This window comes from Varanus komodoensis, unplaced genomic scaffold (assembly GCF_004798865.1).
Source record: "Varanus komodoensis strain SLA01 unplaced genomic scaffold, ASM479886v1 scaffold102, whole genome shotgun sequence".
Lineage (NCBI taxonomy): Eukaryota > Metazoa > Chordata > Lepidosauria > Squamata > Varanidae > Varanus > Varanus komodoensis.
This window is the reverse complement of record NW_025335279.1, coordinates 1,108,710-1,132,591: the sequence shown is the minus strand read 5'-3', so window position 1 is coordinate 1,132,591 and position 23,882 is coordinate 1,108,710. Positions and strand designations below refer to the sequence as shown.

General features: G+C 49.0%; 1 protein-coding gene across 7 annotated transcripts; it reads left to right on the top strand.

Annotated features, from left to right (window-relative positions):
* Positions 1 to 925: 925 nt before the first annotated feature.
* Positions 926 to 23,492, top strand: LOC123017789 (zinc finger protein 883-like). Of its 7 annotated transcripts, XR_006413667.1 has the most exons (10): positions 1,625 to 1,827; positions 2,433 to 2,525; positions 3,969 to 4,082; positions 12,908 to 13,009; positions 13,896 to 14,009; positions 14,128 to 14,229; positions 15,892 to 15,963; positions 18,726 to 18,827; positions 20,118 to 22,812; positions 23,182 to 23,492. XR_006413667.1 is itself a non-coding variant. In XM_044419367.1 (9 exons), exons 2-9 carry the CDS (start codon positions 2,447 to 2,449, stop codon positions 21,473 to 21,475), a joined length of 2,043 nt encoding a protein of 680 aa, XP_044275302.1. In that variant the 5' UTR covers positions 926 to 1,173; positions 2,433 to 2,446; the 3' UTR covers positions 21,476 to 23,492. The 7 variants fall into 7 exon arrangements, 6 of the variants coding, with proteins under 6 accessions (XP_044275302.1, XP_044275303.1, XP_044275304.1 ...); XM_044419367.1 differs by lacking the exon at positions 1,625 to 1,827 and adding an exon at positions 926 to 1,173 and having other exon boundaries at positions 20,118 to 23,492; XM_044419368.1 differs by lacking the exon at positions 1,625 to 1,827 and adding an exon at positions 926 to 1,263 and having other exon boundaries at positions 20,118 to 23,492.
* The last annotated feature ends 390 nt before the right edge of the window (positions 23,493 to 23,882 follow it).

Below are 23,882 nucleotides of genomic sequence, written 5' to 3'. Positions count from 1 at the left end.
GACTCGTAGGCTCCCAGGTGATGGTCCAAAGGCACTGGGCCTGATTTATTCATTGCCAGGCCTCTCCTGGAAGCAGGACTCTTCTGGGCAGCAGGATCTCCTGCAGCAGGCAGGGCGCATTCATATACTATCAAACCATGGCCAATGTGTTTAGGAGGGAGGGTGCCGTGTCAGGCTTTCAGCAGCCATATTACGGCGGAGCTTTCTCTCATTTTGTCCTGACAGATTAGGCTGAGAGGGAGTGCCCGGCCCAAAGTCGCCAAGTGGGACTGAAGCGAGCCGAACACGCAAACCACCACTCCATGCGCATGATTTTTTAGACGGCATGTTACTTCACTGACTTAATCCAATAATCTTTGTCAGGTAGCCAATACTGCGTCATCTGCACATTAAATGTTGACTCAGTTAGTAAACGAGTACGCCGTTTGTCCTTCCAGAAACTCCAAGTGGCGCGCTGATTTCTCTCCTCCCTCCAGAGAGGGGCAGGGTGGGGCGGGCGGCCTTGCAGCCTGGCCCCGAGTGGCTTTACTCAGAAGCAAGCCCGGCGGCGCGCACAGGGCTTGTTCCCACGCAATGGCGCACAAGATTTAATAATAATAATAATAATAATAATAATAATAATAATAATAATAATAATAATTCCGACTGCAGCTGTGCAACCCCCGCCCGTGTCTTTTCGTGCGAGCAAAGCGTGCTGCGCTCCGTGGGACGTCTTGCTCAATACGCCAGGCTCGGGGCGAGGCAAAACAAAAAGGCGAAGAGGTGCCTCCCTCTTGATCCGTATTAAGCCTCCCGCCCCGGCAGGTTCCCCATCACCAGCCCGAAGCAATCGATGCCCACGCACACCCACCCTGGCTCCGGCCATGCGCTCACGTGGCCCAGTGGGAAGGCTTTAGCTTACAGGGGAATCGCTTTGCAAGAGAGTTTTTGGCCTCGCTCCGATCACATGGTGGGAAGCGGAAAACAAAGGCGCCGCAAAGCCCTCCCCGTTGAACGATAGAGGAGTAATTGTGGAGAAGGGAGGCGGGCTGAGAAGCAGGGGAAATCTGGGAATGCGCCTCCGTGCTTTCTGGGGAACCGCCGTGGCGATGGAGGAAAGGCGGTGAGCGGCGCGGCCGAACGGACACAAAAGATCCGGATCGGCTGGCGCAGGAAGCCATTGCAGGAATCCCGGTGAGAGCCGCTTGCAGGTCGGGCAGCGGAGTCCCACCCAAGGCTCCTTGCGGAGCGGGCCTCGAAGAAAGTCGACTGGTAGATCTCTGGGTAATTGCAGGCTCCCAGTTACGATTGGCAGGAACAAATGAATAGCTTGGTAGGGATATTAGTGGTAGTAACCAGGAGCGCAACGACTGTGAATGGCACTCATTTCTGGTGCTTGGGAGCCAGTGTGATGTAGTGGTTAAGAGCGTGGGATTGGGACTAAGGCAATCTGGGCTCTAGTCCCTGCTCTGCCATGGAGCCAACTGGGTGACTTTGGGCCAGTCACAGACTCTCAGCCCAGCCTACCTCACAGGGTTGTTGTTGCATGGATAAGATTGACAGGAGGAGGAGAATGATGTAAGCTGCCTTGGGTTCCTTAAAAAGGGGAAAGCGGAATATAAATCTAATAAATAAATGCTTAGAACAAATTCCTGGGTGGGGAATTCTTTAATTCTGAGGGCATGTCTTTTGTTCCTGCCTCCTTTTGGGGTTCTAGCAAAGAACAAAGTTGCATTGCAAGCGTAAAATTTGCCTGGCTGTGTTGCGGGACACAATGCAGTCGCCATCACAGCCAATCCTGCGCCAGTGTAGAAGATAAAGGTTTGGAAGAGGACGGAGGAGACCCTGGTACAGATGCTTATGTGGTCATAACACTTGATTGCTTGACCTTGACCTAAGCTGAGGATTGCAGAGCTGTTGTGGAAGAAAGCTAGAGCGAGCAGAATAAAGCTAGCCACTTTGATCAGTATCTTCATGTTGGCTGGGGCTGATGGGAATTGCAATCCAAGAAAATCTGGGGAACCCCCCCCCCGCACTGGAAAGGGTAGCCTAGTAAACAGCTCTGAACAGTTTAGCATTTGCACCAGCAGAACCTAGGTGAAAGTGTGTGCTCCTGCGTTTTTACAGTTACATTACATTGCATTTATCCCCACCTTTCTTCCTTTTGCAAGGAACCCGGGACTGCTTGCATGTTATGCTCATAAAAGCAGCCCTGTGAGGGGCGTTGGGCTGAGAGCCTGTGACTGGTCCAAAATTACCCAGTGAGCTTCATGACCAGTACTGGAGGAAAAGATGCATGAAAGGGTCAAAGTGTTGGCTGAGAAAACACAAATAATTGTGTTGTTTTGGGCAGTACAACTTGGGATATCTCTAGAACCTGCCTGTGTCCCTTCCTGCCACCCCAGGAGGCCCAAATCCTTGAAGCATCTTTCTTGTTTGCTTTTCCTGTTCAGAAACTTCGGATGTGATGGAGCACGAGAGAGATCAGCAAGTTTTAGATCTCCAGGGATCGGAGAGCACCAGGATGGCCCCAGGTCCCAGCTCACGTAAGGGACAGATGCCTAGAGAATCCGTGATTGTGGAGGAGTATTTATTTTACAGGAACTGTGTGGGTGAATGCAGTGTTACATGGGTTGTATGTATGTATGAATGGGTTCATAGAGAAACCATGAGAATAGTCAGGCATATGGTTTATGTGGCATCTGTCACACACTTTCAGCCAGTTCACCTGCATGTAAGAAAAATCCTGTACTTGCTTCCATGCCTTGTTGCAAGGCACATGTTCTGCAACTGGAAGGGTCCAGGGTCCTGGCATCTCCAGGCAGGACTGGGAAGGACCCCTGAATGGATGCTGTAATATAATGGCCAATCTCTGTTGTTCGTATTGAGCTACATGGACCAAAGTTAGAGCTGGACTTATGGCAGAATGGGAATTTGAGCCCTGCATACAGGGATTTGAAAAGTAACATCACATAGTCTGAAGAAGGGTGAGAGATACACATGGATTACAGATGAGTGAGGGCCTGCACCAGACCCTGCGATAATGCTGCTGAATAATTTTAGACCTCGGATTTAATGGTGGAGGGGAGGAGCTCCAGATACCACCAGATATTACACATGGTTTACAAAGAATACTCTTTCCTCACTCTTTTAAAAAGATATACTTCCAGCATCTGCAGTTTCACATTAAGCTTACTTAAAACAGCATTGCCACTAAAGAAATATAAGGAAGCTTTGTTTCTGGAGCTCTGATGCAAAACATATCCACTAGGGAATAACCACTGTATTGTTCTAGAAAAAGATTATGTCTTAAAGTAAAACTAACAAAAGGATCACCTGTAAATGCTGAGAGGCAGTGTTGTATAGTGGTTAGTGTTGCCCTGGGACCCAGGTTCTAGTCTCCACTTCGCTGTGGAACTCACTGGATGTCTTTGGGCCAGTCACTCATTCACACCAAACCCACCTCACAGGGTGGTTGTTGTGAGGATAAAACAGAGACCACGCAAGCTCTGGGTTCATTGCAAGCAGAAGAAAGGCAAAATAGAAATATAATGAATTTCTATTATAAAGTAGGTAAATAAATGTGCATGGCCAGCCAGCTGGCACCAGGTTAAAAGAAAAATTGCAATGCCCACGCCAGCTTTGGTGCTGACGCTGGGTCTGTTGCCACTGCCCCAGCACCCGTCACTCTCCATAGGGTCATTTGGCATCCTTCTGGGCTGTGATGCCCTGGACTCTTTGTCTGGGGGGCTGCTTTGTGGCTGGGTGTTTTCAGGCAGAGGCTGTGGACATTCTTGCTCTCCTGATGGAGGCATTCTTGCTCTCCTGTTCTTGTATGGAAAAGGGAGCTGGTCGAGGTGGCTCTTAGTCTCCTTCCAGCTCTGGGATTCTGTAGCTCAGAAGTCAGATACTGGACAACCTCTGTTCAGCATGCTTCCACCACTCCTGTCAAGACATACCTTCTCTCCTTTTGACTTCCTCTTGGTTAGGGCATCCTCAAAGGACAATGACTGTGAAAGAACAGGAGGAGGAGGAGGAAGAGCTGTGGGTCGCAGACCATCAGGGCTCTGAGGAGAACCAAGTCTTCCCTGGTACTCACACAGGTATGGGGCTGCAGTCAACTCTTGTTGCCAACCTCTGTTTCTTTGTTTGTTTATTAAATTCACATTCTCCTAAATTGCTCCGAGGACTCCCTAGTGGGTTACTATTTACACACAGGAGCATCCAGGTGGGTGTCAGCTGAATAGATGCTTCGGCAGGATAAGCCCTTGCAGATAGGTCAAATAAGACAAATCGGTCTCGCTCCTTAAAAAGGTCTACCTGGAGCCAACAAGTTCTTTGAGGAAGCGGGCAAAGCCTTCCTTTTCTCCCAGGCAGTTTAGAGATTTGGCTTTTTAGATTTGTTTCCTGCATCGTACTACATGCCTTTAGCCATTTCTGATCTGCCCAGGGAACATGTGGCAAATTTTTAAAATACAGTAATTAAATGGGAGCGGCATTTATTTAAGGCAACATTAAGCACTTTTGGTGGATATTCATTGTGAGCAAGCGGTATCCATTTACTTTATTTTTAAAAAAAAATACAATGGCTGTTTCTTATATTTCCATCAGAAGAAATCACAAAACCAAACAATCCAAGCCATCACAAGACCAAAAAAGCCAAAAGCAGATGCAATCTAATACCAAAAATAAAAATCCAACAGCTTAATTGAAACTGAAAATTAAAGGTCAAAAGTAATTGAATAAGACAGGAATAAATCAGAAATGGCAGAACAATCTTCTCTTGGTCAACTACCTAAAAGACAATATGGGTGGTGGGGAGAGAGGTGTATATCGGTATGGCATGAGTTCAGCCATGTTGGTGCCACCACCCATAAGGCCTTGCTCTGCATTGCCATCCGGAGAAAAGTGAGGAAAAGAAAGGCAGGGCTGGAGGAGACGGCTTCTGTGATTGCTGCACAAAAGTTACGTTCTTGCTTTTTCAGAGAACCTCCTCCCTAACAGCAGCCTTGTTTGGACATGATGATAAAATCTTGTTTATTGTTAGAAGAACGAGGCTAGGCAAGCCTTGGGCTTGTGTGCTTCCCTCACCGCCCCTCTTTATTTAGTATGGCTGCAGGGAGATGAGAAACGTCTGCTTCCTTTTTTTAATTAACCACACCTTAGGGTTTGGATGTCATGCTGAACTGTCTAACCTTAACTGTAATTTCTTCTTTCTGGTCTCTGTGCGTCACACGTGAGGGCTCTGCCTTTGGGAAGCTTCTGTAGCTGAGAGAGTTTTGGTGGGATTAGAGGTGTCGCTGCCCGTTCCCTCAGCCCTTTCTCGACTGCCGTCGCGGTAGTTCCAGGAAGTCTGTTTGCAGGCACTAAGCTATTTCTTGCAACTGCTTTGTATGTGTTGTCCTTTTTGTCTTGCCTTTGCGACCCTCTCTCTTTTTTCACCCTGCTTCATCCATCCACAGCCTCAGTATCACCCCATTCGGGCGCCACGTCTCCGACGCCGATGGAGCCGGCTCACTCTGGAACCAACCACCACAGAGACCGTTCCCGTTCCCCTTTATCTGACTGGAACAGGCTCTCAATCCCACCGCGATATTGAAGGTCCTACGACCCATGGGGATGTCCTCAGGACCCAAGTGCCTTGTACAGCTCCCAGCACCAACAGCAGCTCCATCCTGAGCCCCCCTTCAGGGAACAGGGACGTCTCTCTGGAGAGTCGTCGTCGCGCGGGCCTCCGCCTCTGCTGCCGAGGGCGCCGCTGCCAACCTCTCAGCCTGCAGCTCCTCAGGCACTGCCTGTGGGCCACGCTGCCCCCTCCACCACGGCTGCACCCCGATCATTGTCTCCCACCTCTCTGCAGCACAGGCAGTGGCTGGACTCTCCTTCTGCTGTTGAGGACTGCTTGTCAGACTCAAGCTCCTGCTCGTCGGTAGCCCTGTCTGTCTCATCTCCCGAAGCGGCTGTGGGAAACCAGGGCCCTGACTCTCCATCGGAAGACCTCGAAGGACCTAGTCCTTCGAATGGCCCTGTGCGTGGGCCTGGACGCAGAGCAGCAGGAGATGGAGACGGTGAACGACCCGGTCTTTGATGACATATGGGTGTCCCCAGTTGCGATACCATTCATCCTACTCTCTTGAGGACAGTGCAACAATCATGGCATGCCCCATTTGCCATGACACCCATGTCCAGACACCTGGAGAACATGTACAGAGTGCAGGAGAAAGACGTGGGCTTCCTGTTCCAGCATCCTCGGCCAAATTCCAGGGTCGTCGAGTCAGCCCACGGAAGGCCACGCCACGCACACTCCGCTCTGGTTGAGAGGGAGGGACGCAGCCTGGACCTGATGGGAAGGCACATTTATTCTTGTTCTGCCCTGGGAGCACGGATAGCAAACTATCAAGCTACCATGGCCGCTACCAGCACCTCCTCTGGGAAAAGATCGGCTGCCTTTGCGAGCACCTGCCAGCAGACAAAAGGAAGCTCGCCAGAGCGATCCAGGCAGAAGCCCTGCACCTCTCGCGGCAGCAGATCTGCACGGCCAGGCACCAGGTGGAGTGCGACGCGAACGTGACGAGCGGGGCGATGGCCCTGAGGAGGCACGCGTGGCTGCGCTCGGCTGGCCTTTCGCAGGCCGCTCGCTCCAGGATCGAAGCTCTGCCGTTCGATGGCGAGAGGCTCTTCAGCGAGAAGACCGACAGCGTGATCAGTTCCTTCCAGAGGGCCCGGGCGAATGTGAGGCCGACGAGAGCCACACACCAGCGGCCATCAAGGCCTCGTCAGTGGCTCCGCTCCGGCCTGCCCTCTCATCCATCCAGGGGCCACGCAGACCACTCCCTTCGGCTCAGGGAGGCCTCAGCCAGGTCCCAGCAAAGGCGCAGGCCCCCGGGTGCTGACTGGCGCCCCTTGTGATCGTGGCCTCAGGCTGGCTGCTCCTTCCATACCCCAGTCTTTGGCCGCCCTTTGTCTCCCTTCCTTCCCGCACTGGAAACAATACCGTCAGTTGCCTGTGCCCTGTGTGCTGTGGAAGGAGGATACAGAAGCACCTTCTACACCCTTCCACCAGGTGATATTTAAGGAGTACTGATCCACCTGCAGCCTAGACTGTGGAAACAGGCTCACTGCTTTCAGAGAGCGCCGCAGAACTCCTTCCATCTCAACTTCCAGGCGTCTTCTACACCAGGCACTTGACAGCAGCAAAATGAGATGGAGAGCTTGAACTGCTACGGGCTCTTCGGGGCATCGGCATCTTCATCACAGCAAGGCGATTAAGGAGATTCATCTGCCTTTGTGGATTCGAAGGACGTACACTTCCGCGTCTCCATAGAGGATTCAGGCGTTTCCTACATTCCCAAATAGGAGGAGAGGCTTTCCAGTTTTCTGTTTTACCACTTGGCTTTTCCGTAGCCCCACAGGGCTTCACAAAGGGCATGGGAATGCCTGCAAGGCATTCAGGTTTACCTGCTCCTGAATGGGCAAACCTGGATGGATTGGCTGATTGGGGGAACTTCTGGGCAGGATTTACGCCATTCCATTGCTACGGCCTGCACGTTTTTGGACTTGGTGTAAATATTGAAAAATCTGACTCAGTTTATCCAGTTCTTTGGGGCCCACCTCGACTTAGATCTCTGTGCGGGCTTATCTCCTAGACCCCAGAGTGCCTGCTCCAATCAAGGTGGCCAGTGGACTGTGCAGGTGGCCTGCTCTCACGGCTTTCCACATCCAGGAGCTCCTCAGTCTCAGGGTGGCCTCAGTTGCTATAGTACTGCAAGCCTGGCAACAGATGTGTCCTTTCGGCTCATCTGTACATAAGATCCCATGGGTGACCCGTGATGGATTCATCTCTGGACTCCAAAATCTGTCCAGACAAGTCCCACCTGGTGGACACATCGCTACAGCCTCATCAAGGAGACTGCCTGCAATCCTCCAGAACCCATATTCACGGTGACTATGGATGCCTCCCTGTTGGGAGAAGAAGCCCACAGTGGTGTGCATATAATCCAAGGGATGTGGAATGAAGCAGGGATAATCTGCATCTACCTGAGGAATTTTGGGAAGTGTGAGGAGGTCACCATGAGCAGCAGAGAAGCCCAAAGTGCTACATCTGGATGCATGCAGCCTGCGTCTCACAGCATGGAGGATCCTGCATGGAGGAACCTAACTGACGGATTGTGCTTCTACCAGGAAACCTACAAGACAAAGTGGAAGGCTTTTTATTAATTTACATCCCAGGAGGGTGTTGACCCATATAAATATACAATTGACCAGATCCTTCTCTTCCTCCACTCTTCATCCATCCATGTCTATTTGGCAACAATTTCAGTCTTCCACCTAGAGATTCAGGGTTTGTCGATTTTTTTTTACATTCTCTTGATGTATTCTCCAGAGGCTTTCAAACATCATCCCACCAAAATGTTCAATAACCCTAACCCCTAATTTGTGCCTTTCTGTTGTCCTGCAAGCCCTATCAAACCCATGGCACGGTGGCAGTTACATCATCCCACCGTTCCAGTGAATTCTCCATATCAGGTCTTAGAAACATAGAAACAGAGCGAGTCAGAAGGGGTCTCCCGGGCCATCTAGTCTGACCTCCGGCACCAGCCGGCTCCGCTCACGACACGCCCACCACGTGCATGCCCAGCCTTCTATAGAGACAAAGTGGTTCAGCGTCCAGACCGCTCTTTTCTTCCCAAGGTTGTTTCGAATTCGCGTGTCAGCAAGGACATTGTACTGCTAGCCTTTTTTGCTCCCTCCTTGAATCCAACGGGATCAACCTTGCCTATGCTGAGATGTTTATTGAGCACTGGTGTTCCGCTGTTTTAGGACTGAATTGTTCCTGTGTTCACAGACAGTTTTTATTTTTTGTGGTGACAAAAATAAAGGCCTTCCCATGTCGTCTGAATGACTAGCAGCCTGGGTGATGCAGACAATTTCCCTGACTTACGAACTTGCTGCTCTACCCATCTCAGGACCATGGAAGGCTTGCTCAAGCCAGGCAATGACAACTTCTACTGCTCTACATGCTGGAATTCTTGTCTAGTCAACTCCAACAAAATTTGTGAAGCACTGCAGGCTCCATGTCCATGCCAAAGTGGATTGTGCTTTCGGAAGAGCAGCCTTCTCTTCGGTTCTTCAGTAAGTGACACCCACTCCGGGAAGGTAAGCTTGCCAGTTGCCCATACGTGTGATGCATGGAGACCACAAAGAAGAAAGGCAGGTTGCTTATCTGTAACTGTTGGTCTTCCAGTGTTCATCTGTGCATTCACACAAACCACCCACTGTCCCCATATAATCGCTAGAGAAGCAGGTGGCCAGTTCCAGCCTATGTTAGGGTTAGCCTACTGGGTCCTCCCTGAATCCCAAGGCTACAGTGTCAGCTTCAAGTGGACTGAAGGAATGGGTAGAAACCCCTCTAATATGTGATGCCAAAGGTGGGGAGTGGGGCTTTGCTCCAAAACTCTCTCAGCTGTAGAAACTTCCTGAAGCCAGGGCTCTGTGCACTTGAGGAGCCTGTATGTGTGAATGCATGGATGGCCACTCCAAGAACAAGTTACAGGTAAGCAACCTGCCATTATTGCAAGAAGCCAACTATTATTCTAGGTGGTGGTGGTGGTATTATTACTACTATTACTGTTACTACTATATCTATTTATATTCTGCCAATTCTCAGAGACTGGGACTCTAGGTTGCTAGATCCAATTCACAAGTCATGGCCAATTCCTTGGTTGTTTCAATCCAAAACAGCCTTTGGCTATTAGGCAGTATAAAAATGAAACACACACACACACATTTAATGGTGGCAGTGCATGGGAGTGAGTGTGGCACTTGCCACTTCACTTTTCAGTTAGCATCCTGGATGGTTTAATGACGTCCGAACCGGAAACCCTGGGTTGTTTATGGTTTTAAGAACTCAGAGTTAACTGAGCAACAGGCCACAGGCAACTCATGTTTAACCTATAAATGATCCTGGGTTCGGGGTTCAGCGATCATGGGACTACTTAGGAATGAGATTTTTGATATTGGCTTTTTTCATTAAACTCTAGTTAAGACTAACCACAGTTTATCTGGGAACAGCCTGGTCCAGTTTCATTGGATGAGTTTCTGTTGGTTCAGCTTGAGGATGTTGACAGAGATGCTTGGCCAGGTTCATGCAACTACCTTGTCCTTGGTCCTTTCCCTTCCTGGCCTATAAAAGCCAGCAAGCAAGGAACAACCAGCTGGGCCAAGGAGGTGACCAGTGTCTCATTGGGAGCAGGAGTGGCCTGATGTCTCCTGAAAGAGGAGGTGGTGAGATCCCTTCTGAAGAAATCTGCCCTTGACCTGGAAGACCTTAATAGCTTTAGGCCAATAGTACATATTCCTTTCCTGGGAAAGGTTCTTGAGAGGTTGTTTGCCAACCAGCAGCAGGCTTAGCTGTGGATGTGCTAAAGTGGAGTCTGGCTGTGCCAGTGGACTGGATGAGGGCTAACAAATTGAAGCTCAGTCCGGACCGAGATGCTGTTGATGGGGGCGTTCCTTGAACCGAGTGGAGGGTGTTCACTGTGCAGCAGATGGGATTGCAGTCTCCCTGAAGGAGCAGGTTTGTAGCCCACGCGTGCTCCTTGATCCATCTTTGTCAGCTGAGGCTCAGGTGGCCTCAGTGCTTGGCTCGGAGTGCCTTCTGCCAGCTTCGGCAATCGGGCTGCTGCAATGCGCTCTACGTGGGGCTGTCCTTGAAGAGGGCTAAAAGCTGCAGCTCATGCAGAATGCGGCAGCCAGGTTCGTAACCGGGACCCCAGGTCTGGGCACTCAGGACCAGCTCTGGCCTGCTTGCACTGCCTGCCTGCATTCCTCTGGGCCTAGTTCAAGGTGCAGCTTTTAACCTGAAAGACCCTACCTGGCTTGGGAGCACAGCATCTCTCAGAGTATCTCCCCCACCGTGCCCTGCTCAGACAATGCAGCTCAGCCGTTGCGGTCTTCTCCAAGTGCCAGCTGCAAGGGAGTAAACTGCCTTGTTGTAAACTGCCCAGAAAGCTTTGGCTGTGGGGTGGGATAGAAATAAAATCAGTCGTCGTCGTCATCATCATCATCATCATCAACACACTGTCAAAAAAGGAGGACTGCTTCTAGTCACCTGTGTGGTTTATCATTCCATCCAAATACAGCCAATCTTGTTAGCCGCTTTGCAAATCTGTTGAATGAAAAGTAAGAGGGTAAGTTTTAGTTGAAACTTGGGGGAAAGCAGCTTGTTAGAAAGAGTACATCAAAACCTGATTTCCTGATACAGAGGAATAAGTCCCAATAAATCTTTTTATAAAGAGTCCCAATAAATAAATAAAGATCCACAGAAAGGAGACAATACAGCAGCTCTTTGACCAGCATCAGCTTATGAGCGCTGCAAAAACCCAGTTAGCCTTGAGTTGAGCACAAAAAAATCACCCACAGCCTCTGGGAATGGGGTGGTATTTAAAAATTAAAATAAATATGAAATAAACTAAAGAATAAACCCAAACAACTTAATACTTCCAGCAAAACCTGGTTACAGAGAGGTTGCTCCTAGACGTTTGTTCTATTTAAATACAGGAAAATGGCTCTAAAGAGATTGGTTGGGCCTTCAAGCCCAGCGGAGGAAGCGAGCTGGCAAATGCATGCTCCTGCTTCCCGGGTGCCTCTGTTTATTTTTATTTTATTTAGAATATTTATATGCCGTCCTTTCACAGAGCCTCAGGATGGCTTACATAAATAAATAAGAAGAATAGAATAAAACATAATACAAATAAATTCCAGATCCACCCTGGCTGCAGATTAAAACATATATAGCTAATATTAAAAGTTATTAAAATATTGTTGAAATAAAAAGGTCTTAGCCTGGCGCCGAAGAACAAATAACAACGGCGCCAGGGGGATCTCTGGGGAGCGCATTCTATAGGCGCCTGTTCTGCCCTCTTTAGTTGAGAGGACGTCTTCGGACACCCTCCAGAAGCCCTCCCATGGCTGTTTCCTTCCCCTGGCTCGTTTCCCATAGAAGGCATATCCCTGGTTGAGAAGCAGAGTCTTCTGTCAAGGTTGGGTCTTCCAATTGTAGAAGATAAGCCACGGCAGCTTTGCCGGGTCTCACCCATTCCCAGCACTTGAGCCAGGAAGAAGCCTGATACAATTGAAATCGCAGGCGTTTGGCTCTCCGTGTTTGAGCCCATCTCTGCAGCTTCCCCTCTGAGTTGGTGCCACAGGCGTTGTGGGGGAACTAGAGCGGGAGGGAGTGTCGCATTCCTGCCCTGCTTGAGGGATCCTTTGGGCAGCTCTTTGGCCACCATGCGAACAGAACACCGGACTCGGTGGAGCTGGGCCTGATCTGGCTCAGGTCTGCTTCGGTTCTTAAGGTCTCACAGAGCAGTTTGATGGTGAAACGAATTGCTTCAAGAAGAGGTGGACTCTCCCTCGACGGAGGTCTTCCGACAAAGGCCAGAAAGCCATTTATTGCGGGGCTGCTAGTACCAGGTTTCCTACTTGAATCAGGAGGTTGGACTTGATGATCTCAAACTCTGACCTTCCTGGAAATAAAATAAGTTTCCAACATCATGCACTTGCAGATTGTGATGTGTGGGTGGGCTTCAGTGAGAGAAGACTTTTCCAAATATTCTGGGCCCAAACCCATTAGGGACAGTGCACGTCCATTTTTAACTATTCTATTTATTTTTGTCCCTTTGGTATTGTTTTTGTTAGCTACATGCGACATCCTTTCCTAATACAAGTTCATAGCAGTTCACGTGATTGCTGTTTTCCTAATTCTGGAATATGGGAGCCTCTCCACTCCCACCCCCTGAGCACAGGCCAACCTTAGGGTACCAGTCAAAACAGCTTAGCAGTTTGCATAGAAATCAGTTGACTGCTAGCCAAGTAAAACTGGGGTATCTCTCCTTTCTTCATCTTGCGACCTCTTTCCCTCGAACAGGGCTCCTTGACCAAAAGATAAAGGTCAAAGAAGAGGAGGAAACATGGGCAAAGGATCCTCAGGTCTCTAAAGAAAACAAGACCTCACCAATTGACCATTCAGGTGAAGGGCCTAGACAAGAATTGTGGGGGGATGATAATCCATTTTGAATTTGTTGTAGCGTTTTCCATAATTGCCCAGGATTCCAGAGGAGCCGCCATGTTAACTGGCTGCAGCAAAAACTGTGAAGAGTTTTGTGGCCCCTTGAAAATGAACAAGCTTATTGTGGAAGAAGCTTCCATGGTGCTCCAGGTGTTCAGTGGGACACCTTCTGGTCAGGGAGCTTGTGTGTGCTGGCTGTGTCCCCTGGGGGCCACATGCGCAGTGTTGCTCTGCAGGGAAACGGTACATGTGCCGCTTGCCATCTGGGCCTGGCCGGCACAGGCACTGCTGTGATGGCTGGCTCCATGGTCCAGGGCTGGCTCCGGCTCCTGGAGTTCCCCAGACAAGATGCCCTCCCTCAGCGAGTGCCCCTTCTCCCTTCCAGCCCTCCCGCTGCTCTTGTTCCTGCTCCTCGGTCTCAGCATTGTAGGCTCATAGCATGGTAGAGCTGGAAGGGGCCAAGGAGGCCCTCGGGCCCAGTCCCCAGCTGGGCCAGGTCCTCAGTCTGCAACATCCTACCACTTGCTGGCTTAACATGCACAGAACCAGCCAGAGTGCAGGGTGGCTGTGGCCCCCACACTGCCGTCCTTCAGGACCGCCGTGGCCTGGGCGGGAGCGAAAGGCAGGGACCACGCAGGCTGCCAGAGGGAAGAGGAGCAGCTCCAGGGTGATGCTGTCAGTGGGCTCCCCAGTGCCTGTGATGCTGGCCCTTGGCACAGGTGCTCTGGGCAGCCCGAGTGCCCCCGTGCATGTTCGACCTGCATGCAGAGGGGGTTGAGTGAGCCCCCTTCTGGTGCATCCGAAGTGCCTGATTCAAGCTGACGGCATCCGTCTCTTCCGCACTCAGCAGGATTTTCCTGTCTCAAGACCGAGCCGAGCTCCCAGGGCAGGCCAGGAGAAGAGGCTTCAGTTCCACAGCAGAGGTTCATGGAAGAAAACGGTGCTTCAGACCACAGCTCTGGTGAGGCAATGGAGAACCTACCTCATTTGAAGACCAATAGGTCTTGAGAGAAATGATGGGATTTCCACCAGACCTAAGCTGCCAACCTGGCTTCCTTTTACCCCTCCCTGTTGACCAGGGTTTCCTGACGTGGCAGTAAAGATGGAAGATGATAAACCAGGAGTGCCCACTGCTTATGAGTGCTCAGAGACAAGTGAAGCCGGCAGAAGTTCCTTCTCCGGTAAGAGATAAGTTTATGACATGCCCCTGTGTATATAAATCATTCATGGCTTACTTTTCTGCATTTGCCTGCTGTCTCTCTGGAAACATCTAGGATTTAGACATCCTCAGAAATAGGGTGTCAGGCTTGAGAAATTTTTGCTTTATAGGATTAACTTTGTTTTTTTGCTAGAACCCCAACCACGCCCACTTGAGAAATACTGGCTTAGACAGACACTTAGAATTAACAAACAAGGTGTCCTGGAATACATGCTTACTCTAAGGTAAGCATCTCACAGCCCTATTTGCATGGAAATCATCTTGATTTTTCTCAACCCTTCATTTAATCAGTTTAATTTGGAGCAGAGAAAGATTTTTCATTTTGTTGTTAGGGTAAAACAACTGCTTGGAAACTTGCCAACCAGTTTTAACACAAAATTGTGTTAAAATTGGTAGTATACTTCTTGGCAAGTTTTATACTGTTGATGTTATGTGCTCTGAAGTTGTCTCCAACATATGACAACCCTCTGAATGAAAAATTTCCAGAATGTTCTGTCCATGATTATGCCACTCCATATCCAACTATGGAGATTTCAAACAATAAAAGAACCAGGGTGATGTAGTTGATAAAAAATGTGAGACTGGGAGAAAGGGCTGTGCCTGGTTCCCCAGCCCCAGGTATTTATCCGTTCATTTATTTTAATTTGTTTCATTTCTGTACTGCCCAATGGCTGGAGCTCTCTGGGCAGTTTACACCACATAAAAATACAATATAAAATACATCATTATACAATATAAAATTCAACATGGCAAACATCATAGAAAGGTGATCATACAAAATATAAAACTGAATTAAAACACACACAAAAAGTTACAGTGACCCATATGGATTAATCAGACAACCTGTTAAGCAGCTGACAAAGCCCCAGTGAACTAATTAATGCCTCGCAGTAGAAGACAGTCTAAACCTTGTGCCAAAGGAATATTTAGAGCTTTATAAGATCCTATCCAAAACTTAAACTTTGCTTGGTAGTGAATAGATGGCTAGTGCAAGTCGCTCAGCAACAGGGCTTCTTGGAAAAGGGGCAGCCGCCACAGCACTGGTGGACTTTAGCAGCAAACTGGCCGCCCAGCAACATGGGTGCAATCACTGGCGGGTTCAAACCGGGAGGGGAAATTGTACCTCCCCTCATATAATCCAGAAGTTGCCCGCACTTGCTCTGCAGCAGTGGGATATCCTGTTTGTGGCCCCATTTCTGTCCACGTAATTCTTAAAATAAGGGACAGTAAGATGAGGCCCTTTGGAATATCATAGAAACATAGAAACAGAGCGAGTCAGAAGGAGCCTCCCAGGCCATCTAGTCTGACCCCCGGCTCCAGCCGGCTCTGCTCACGACACGCCCACCATGTGCATGTCCAGCCTATCCTTGAACACCCGCACCGATGGGGCCTCACCCACCTCCTGTGGAAGCCCATTCCACACCCTCAGGGACCTAACTGTCAGGAAGTACCTCCTGGCATCCAAATTGAACCTGGGTCCCCTGAGCTTTGCTCCATTGGAGCGCCTCCTGCCCTCCTCTGCAGGGGAGAACAGGTCCCTACCCACCTCTGTGTGACAGCCCCTCACGTACCTGTATGTCACCATTTCAGTCCTCTTTGCTTCATCTCTCACATCTCTGGCCAGGTTTCCCTGCTGTGCCGATAAAAGTGGAAGAAGAGGAGTCCTGGGAGTCGAGCACTCAGGGCTGTGAGCAAGGTAAGACCTTCCGGAAGGCTGAGACGGTGGCCGCTTACAGAAAGACTCCAACGTGATGTTTAGTTTACAGGGCATCAGAGGGAGCTTTACCTCTTTAGCTGCTTTTCTCCGCCCCCCAACCCCAGTTCTCTGCTAGTCTGTTTAGAAGGCTATAGGGGCCAACTAAATTGCTCAAAGACCTGGAGAAACTCCTTTATGAGTAAAGGTTACAACATCTGGGACTATTTGGCCGAAAGAAAGGTTGAGTGGACATGATAAGAGGGGTGCCAAATAATGCATGGAGTGGAGAAAATGGAGGCTCTTTTCTCATCTCACCATACTAGAAGCCAGAGGGGCCATCCCATGAAGCTGATTGGTGGGAGATTCAGACGGCTTGACGGGGCATGGCTGAACTGTGGAAGTCACAAGCTGTAGTCATCGGGATGGCTTACAATAAATGAGCCATTTCGGGATGGCTTACAATAAACTAACCCCACAGCATCCAACCATTAATATACTAAAACCCCAGTTAAAACCAATTAAACATTAAAATTGTAGGAAAATAAAAAGGGGTTTACCTGTCGCCAAAAAGAATGTAACATCGAACTTTAAAAGGGGATAAGGAACTTCACAGAGGAAAAGGCTGTCAGTGGCTACTAGTCCTAATGGTCCTTCCAAAATACTAGTCCTTCCAAAATTAGAAGCAAGCATGCCTGTGTGCACTAGGTGCTGAGGAACATGGGTGGGAGGGTTCCCATGTCCTACCTGTGGGCTTGCCATTGAAATACCTGGATAGCCACTGCGTGAAGAAACCACTGACTAGATGGCCCCTTCTCTGTGTGTTCCTGCCATGAGCTAAGCACTGATCCTGCATCCTTCGTGGGACTCGCTTCTTGTGGAAGAACTATGTGTGGGCAGGAACGGAGGCAGCCCCCGTTCAGCAGCTTCTTGTCTTGTGTTGGTGGACAACTGCCGTTAAACTCAAGCCAAGTGGCTAGCCAATTTGGAGGAAGGCTGCCATCCATGGTGCTGCCAGAACTGGCCTGCTTCTTTAGAGCAGGGACGTGTGGTCCGGCAGACATGGTCAGATGCTGCAGCTCTTACCAGCCCAAGACTGATGAGGGCCGATGGCACTGGCACTCCAACAGCATCCAGAGGGACACACGTTTCCCAGTCCTGATCGGGATGCTGCTTTACACTAGCTCACGCTGTCTGAGCCTGGTGAGGAATCCCTCAGAAAGGAAGGGTCCGCCAGCCCGGCAGGTCTCTCCGCTTTGTACAGCCGTCCACTGTCTTTGTATGCTTTTTATTTAAACGTCATTTTAATTGTTAATATTATTTGCTTATTTTATCTGGCCAGGGCGACTTATTTTATATTGTTAATTTGTTGTATATTTGAATGTTTTATATTTTAATTTTATGTTGTGAGCCGCCCCGAGGCTTTGGCGAATGGGGCGGCATAGAAATGTTTTAAATAATAATAATAATAATAATCATATGCTGGGAGGAGAGGAGAGGCGATACGGGGGGTGTCCCTCCTCCTCCGTGCTTTCAGCCACACCCACGCAGGCAATTCCTTGTCACCCGCCGTTGCCAGAATGGTGGTTAGATGCAAGCCTGGATTTTTTTGCCCATCCAACCAGTACGGACTCTGCCTACCAGCATCTCACCAGGGCAGAGAGAGACCTGCCCCATCCTCTGCTCCCTGATCCTTGCAACTCAGGTATTCACCATCATCTTGCCCCCAAGAACTGTGGGAGTCTGCTGGGTCGTGGGGGCCACATATTGCATGCAGGTGCTCACACGCAGCACGCGCACCATGCACGGCCACCCCATAAGCAACCAATCTGGGTCTTGCAACATCTTTTCCGAGCTGCAGCATCAAGACATTGACGCCCCTGCCCAAGCCTCCCAACCCAGTCACAGAAACAAGGAAAAAGGGGCTCCAGGAATGGGCTCTATAGTTCTTGCCATAAAAGCCCCGTTCCTAGAGTGCCGCAGGAAGCTTTTGGCATGGCCTCTGAGGATGCTCCAGCGATGCACTAGGGGTACGGTGTCTATGGAGGAAACCATAGCAGCTGTTCCTAGAGTGTCCTTTCCACCCACATGCACACTTTTCAACAGCTGCGGATGCTGAGGGGCTGGGGGCTGCTAGCGGGGCTGATGGAGGGGGCACACTTTCAGCACTGCTGTTTTTCCTGGAGAGGCCCTGGTACGACTTCACATACACAATCCTGACTAGACAATATAGGGCTGGATGGGCAAACAGCCGTACCTGGCATAAGGGATCATCTGGTGCTCCAGACATCTTCCATCAAAAGAGTTCTGCCCCGCTGGCAGAAGCCCCCTTTGCCTGAGTCTGTGGCGAGCAGGTGCTGGTCAGCATCAGCCGTACTGGGGATGGTGCAGTGCAACCTGCTATAAAGCAGCTTCCAGTGTCGCTTTCTAAGTTTCTCCTCTCCAAGGTTGGTAGCAAGGGATCGAGACAGGCTAGGCAGGGATGGAGAGCCAGACTGACAAGCGGCTTGGAGCCACATGGAAGGGGAGCCCCTTCCTCTGAAATCCAGACCCTCCCTGGATTTTCCACAGGACCTATAAACGTGTCCCAGCAAGCCAGTGAGACGGCAAGTGTCCAGCAAGCAATGGATTGTGGGAGCTCGGGAAGGGCTGAAACATTAAGCCAGGCACCAGAATGCGTTCAGCGGAGTCATGCAGCCAGCCTCACACTGACCTGGTCGTGAGATTGTCACAAGAGCCTTGTCTTGTGTCTTCCTTCTGTTCAGGATTCCCTGGCTTGATTATAAAGGTGGAGCCAGAAGAGGAGCCATGGCTCTCTGATCTCCAGGCCTCGGGTGGAAGCATGGCGGCCTCGGGGGCCCAGTCAGGTAAGGGAGGGCTTGCGGACGCGCCCTTGGTATAGTCAGCGCTGTTTCATAGTGCCTGAGGGGCGTGTGGGTGAACACGGAGTGTGAGAAGCGACGGCTGCCACACTTGCAAGTCTCCCTTCCAGGCCAGCCCAATATTTGCTGTTCGCTTGCACCATTTCTTACTAACTGAAGGGTTACATGGGGCTGCGCTTGGAAGCAGTCTGGAAACTTCATTTGGTACAGAATAGGGCAGCTTCTCTCTTGATGGGAATGTGTAGGAATGAACATATCAGCCCTGTGCTGTGCACTCTGCACTGGTTGCAAGGTGAAGTCCGCGCCTGCTTTAAGGTGCTTACACCAACATATAAAGCCCTGGACAGTGTAGGGGCTGGATATCTAACAGAGCGTCTCCTTTCACACACACCTGCTCAGACCCTTAGATCGCATATGGAGGTCCTTCTGCATGACCCACCCCTAAAGGTGGGCTGCAGAGGGAAGGGCCTTTTCCGCTGTGGCACCGCTTTTGTGGAATCGGCTCCCTGGGGAAATATGCCTAGTGCCAACATGATATATGTTCTGGCACCAGATTAAAACATGCTTATTTTCCCATCATATTAATCGTTGATTTTATTGGCCTTTAAGCTGTTTGGTACGTGTGGAATGGTTATTATGTTATGTGCATTGTTTTGTTAGGGTTTTATCATAGCATGTCAAATTTTATTGTTTGATGGTTGTTCTGTGACAGGCAAGGTTGTTTTAAGTTGGTTTTTTAATTGATCGTTACTTGATATTTTAAATTATATTCTGTAAACAGTTCTGAGGGCTCATCTAATTGAATGGTACAGAAATACCATAGATGATAATAAGTAGTAAAAGACTCCACAACTCTTTAGTTGAAAAGGAATTAGTTTTAGAGGAAATGGCCCAGTTCCACAGTTCTGCCATAAGTCCCCCTCCTTCATATCTCCCCAATATATTTCCACTTTTGCTGGGGGCAGAGAGCACGGCCTTCTGACACCTCTGTAAAGGCTCAGGTGGGTCGATGTGGGAGAAAGTGATCCTTGAAATCGTGTGTGTGTGTTGGATTCAGGTGTATGCCGATTCCCCTAGAAATGGGTGCCCAGGCCCCATGAAACTCTGCTTGATCAGTAACAAATGAAGAGAAGTTTGGTTGCTTAAACACTCCCTTCATTGCTTTATGAGGTGCCCATTATGCCCATTCTCTGCAGAATCAAAGAGTCATCTTGGTGTTCTTAAAATGCCTTTTTTTTTTTGCTCAAATTCATGATTCTCTCTTGCTTCTAATAGGCAATGGCTACATGAAAGAAGAGCAGGATCTTCTGCCTGGAAGCATGAAGCATGTGGAACTTAGCCGAGCAATGACACGAGGCACTGTTTTCCGCTATCTTGGAAGGGCCAATCAATACCGAGCGGAAAGACAACCAGGGAGCCACACAGGGAAAAGGGTTAGCAAGAAACCCTACAAAACCTCAAATTATGGGAGAATATTCATTTGGAGGAAATATTTTCTTGCCCAAGAAAGAACCCATTCTGGAGACAAACCGTACACTTGTTCGTATTGTGGGAAAACTTTCAATGTGAGGTCCTACCTGCTTGCCCATGAGAGAACCCACACTGGAGAGAAGCCTCACAAATGCTCGCTTTGTGGGAAGGGCTTCAACGTGCGTTCCTACCTTATTGCTCATTGGAGAACCCACACAGGAGAGAAGCCTCACATCTGCTCATTTTGTGGGAAAAGCTTCAGTGGCAGGTCAAACCTCAACAGGCACCAAAGAAGCCACACAGGAGAGAAACCGTACACCTGCCCAGTGTGTGGCAGGAGCTTTAGTCATAAAGCGCACATGATCAGACATGAAAGGATCCACACTGGGGAGAAACCCTACAAATGTTCACAATGCCTGAAGAGCTTCAGCCAGAGTTCAACCCTCATTTCACATGAGAGAACCCACACAGAGAAACCATATAAATGTTCACACTGTGAGAAGAGCTTCAGCCAAAGTGCCAAGCTTGCAACTCATGAGAGAACCCACACAGGTGAGAAACCCTATGAATGCCCAGTGTGTGGGAAAGGCTTCAATCACAGGTCAGATTACATCATTCATGAGAGAACCCACACGGGAGATAAACCCTATGCATGTTCTGTCTGCGGGAAAGGCTTCAGTGGGAGATCTAACCTTACCAGACATGAGAGAAGCCACACAGGAGAGAAACCGTACCTTTGCTCTGTTTGTGGCAAAGGCTTCTGCCATAAAGCGCACCTCCTTCGACATGAGAAGATCCACACAGGAGAGAAACCATACAAGTGCATGGACTGTGGTGAGAGTTTCAAGCACAGAACAGACCTCATTGGTCATGAGAGGGGCCATTCAGGGGTCAAGCAGTATACCTGCACAGCCTGTGGGAAGAGCTTCAGTGGGAAATCCAATCTTAACAGACACAAAAGAAGTCACACAGGCGAGAAACCCTACACGTGCTTGGTCTGTGGCAGGAGCTTCAGTCACAAAGCACACCTGATCAGACATGAGAGAATCCATACTGGGGAAAAACCATACAAGTGCTCTCACTGCACAAAAAGTTTCAATCAGAGCTCTACTCTTGTCGCTCATGAGAGAACCCATGCAGGAGATAAAGCATGTAAACGCTGAGTTATGGGGGGAATGGCTTCTGTTTTGTGGGAATTGTTAAGTCCGAGAGATTGTAAACTGAGTCCATGTACTGTGCTTTTGAAAGTTCTCCCATCTGCTCGTGTGCCTGTTAGGCAATGAGGGTGACTTTTTAAAGGTATAAATAACTGTTAGGAGGGAAATGGGGTAAAAATGTGTGAGATTGCTGGTCAGCTACATCCCGCAGTCTTTCCACAAATGGAGGATTTGCCTAGGAAAGCGTTTGGCTTTAGATACTTGCCTCACTCTGGGGCGAAGAGACGAAAGAACACAGCATGGTTTAAAATAGAAAGAGAACACCTTGTCAAGGGGAAATGCTGCGGTTCAGTGGCCAAGTGCTTGTTTTACATCCGAGATCAAGAACCCAGATTCAGTCTCCATCTAAGAGAGGTGGCAGGAATAGGAAGGCTGCTTGCTCGTCACACCGATGGCCTCTCGGTGTAAGACAGCTTCACACATGAATGAAGAACCAAGGGTTCTTGGGGTAAGGGAGGCAGGAGTTAGAGCTCCATCCCTGAGAAACTTGAGCAGGAGGCTGCGGTTGCACTTATGACTTATTGGTGGACTTCCTCCCGAGGCATCTTCTGAACTGACGCTGGAGTAGACCGGCCTTTGGTCCTGACCCAGCACTGCTCTTTTTATGTTCTTAGGAATTTGCCATCAAAATCCACACTTGGTAAATAATGAACGATCTGTTTAGAGGGGTAAGAGACCTCAGTGAGAAGAGGCCTGTCCATGGCTATTGACCAGAGAACCTGTGGCTCCCCAGGTGTTATTGGAGGGTGACAGCCAGTGCTTCCAATAAGCAGGAATTATAGGAGGTATAGATAAAAAATACCTGGAGGCCACAGGATTTCAGCCCGTTCTCTAGTCTGTGAAAGGCAATGCTGCAATAAACCAGTTCCCCAGTCCAGCTCAGTCTAGTTGGTTTGAACTACAGCTCCTATCACCCTGATCATGGACCATGCTGACTGGGGCTGCTGGGAGCTATAGTCCAAAATAACTAAAGGGCACCGCTAGGTTACCTAACCTTGACTTGGTGTGGCTTTTTCCAATTAGGTGCTCACCAGATGGTTTGGACTATAACTCCCAAACTGCCTACTGGTAGTGTCTGATGGGAGTTGTAGTCTAGCACACTTGGGGAACCCCAGGTTGGGGAAGTCCTGTTTTAAGAGGCTAGGAGGCATTTGGTGGCTGTCATTTTTTCCTGAAAGAGGCCAAAACAGCTTTCCCTCTGAAACATAAGAAGAAAACTGGTCCTTTGCCCACTTACCAGGGAGAAAGCCCCATAGAACACATTGGGACTTACTTCTGAGCAGGTATGTATAGACTGTCGTGTAAAGTACCACTGTTCATGTTTGTATGTGTCCAAAACTGGTTTTTCATTTGCTTTCTTAGGATTACAAGTCTTGGTGTTCCTCATAAAAGTAGTACTTCCATAGTTTAGCCACTGCCCATAATAATTATATAAGATGTGTATAAGGTAGATAAGGGCACGGTGCAGTAGTGTTACTGATTAAGCAAAAATAATTACATTGAGATCTTTAAAAAAAATATATGACTGATCGATGAGGACAGATGTCCAAAATTATTCCTATTATAGCACAGCTACATGATGAGGTTGCAGTGCTGAGGCTGCTGAAGCAAAGCAACCTTTTTTGTGATTTGTACCACTTTCTTTTCTGCAGACACGTTTTGTGACAGCCTGTGAAGCAGCTCAGATGTGTAAGATGTTCATATCTGGAACTTAAACAGCTCTGATTTTGAACTTTTGTTTTCTGATTTCACATGACAAGCTTTGCTAATCCCCTCAAGTCTGTCTCAGGCAAGTTGTTACCAGCCAGACTGTTGGCTGAATGAGAAATGAGACCCTGGCAGCTCGTTCAACTCTAAAAATGACTTTTTTGTTTTGATGTGCTGCTACAGCAAGGAATATAATGCATTCCTTGACTTAACGAAGGTGACAAGATTAAAAATCATTTTCCTCCCCTTTCTAGTATGAAGTTGCATGAAGTTTTATTTATTATCCTGGAAGGTACAATTGCCACGCTGGCCTTAAATCATCAACTTGGAGCATGTTCATAGGAGCACAATGAAAATGGTTGATTGTATGTGGAAAATAAGTCCAAGGAGGAATTGTTAAAGGGATTGGGTGCATGTAGCTTGGAGAAGATGAGGCGGGACATCAGAGCACTCTTCAGATGCCTTATGGACTATCTCAGACCACAGGATTTGATCTAATGGGGTTAAAATTACAGGAGAGCTATGGGTGGAAAGTTAAGAAAAAATTCTTTTGAGATTTTGAGTTTGGGTCAGTCCAGTTTGGCACAGTGGCAAACCTGTACCTCAGACTACAGAACGAGGGCTTGCTTCTCCCTACAAATATCCC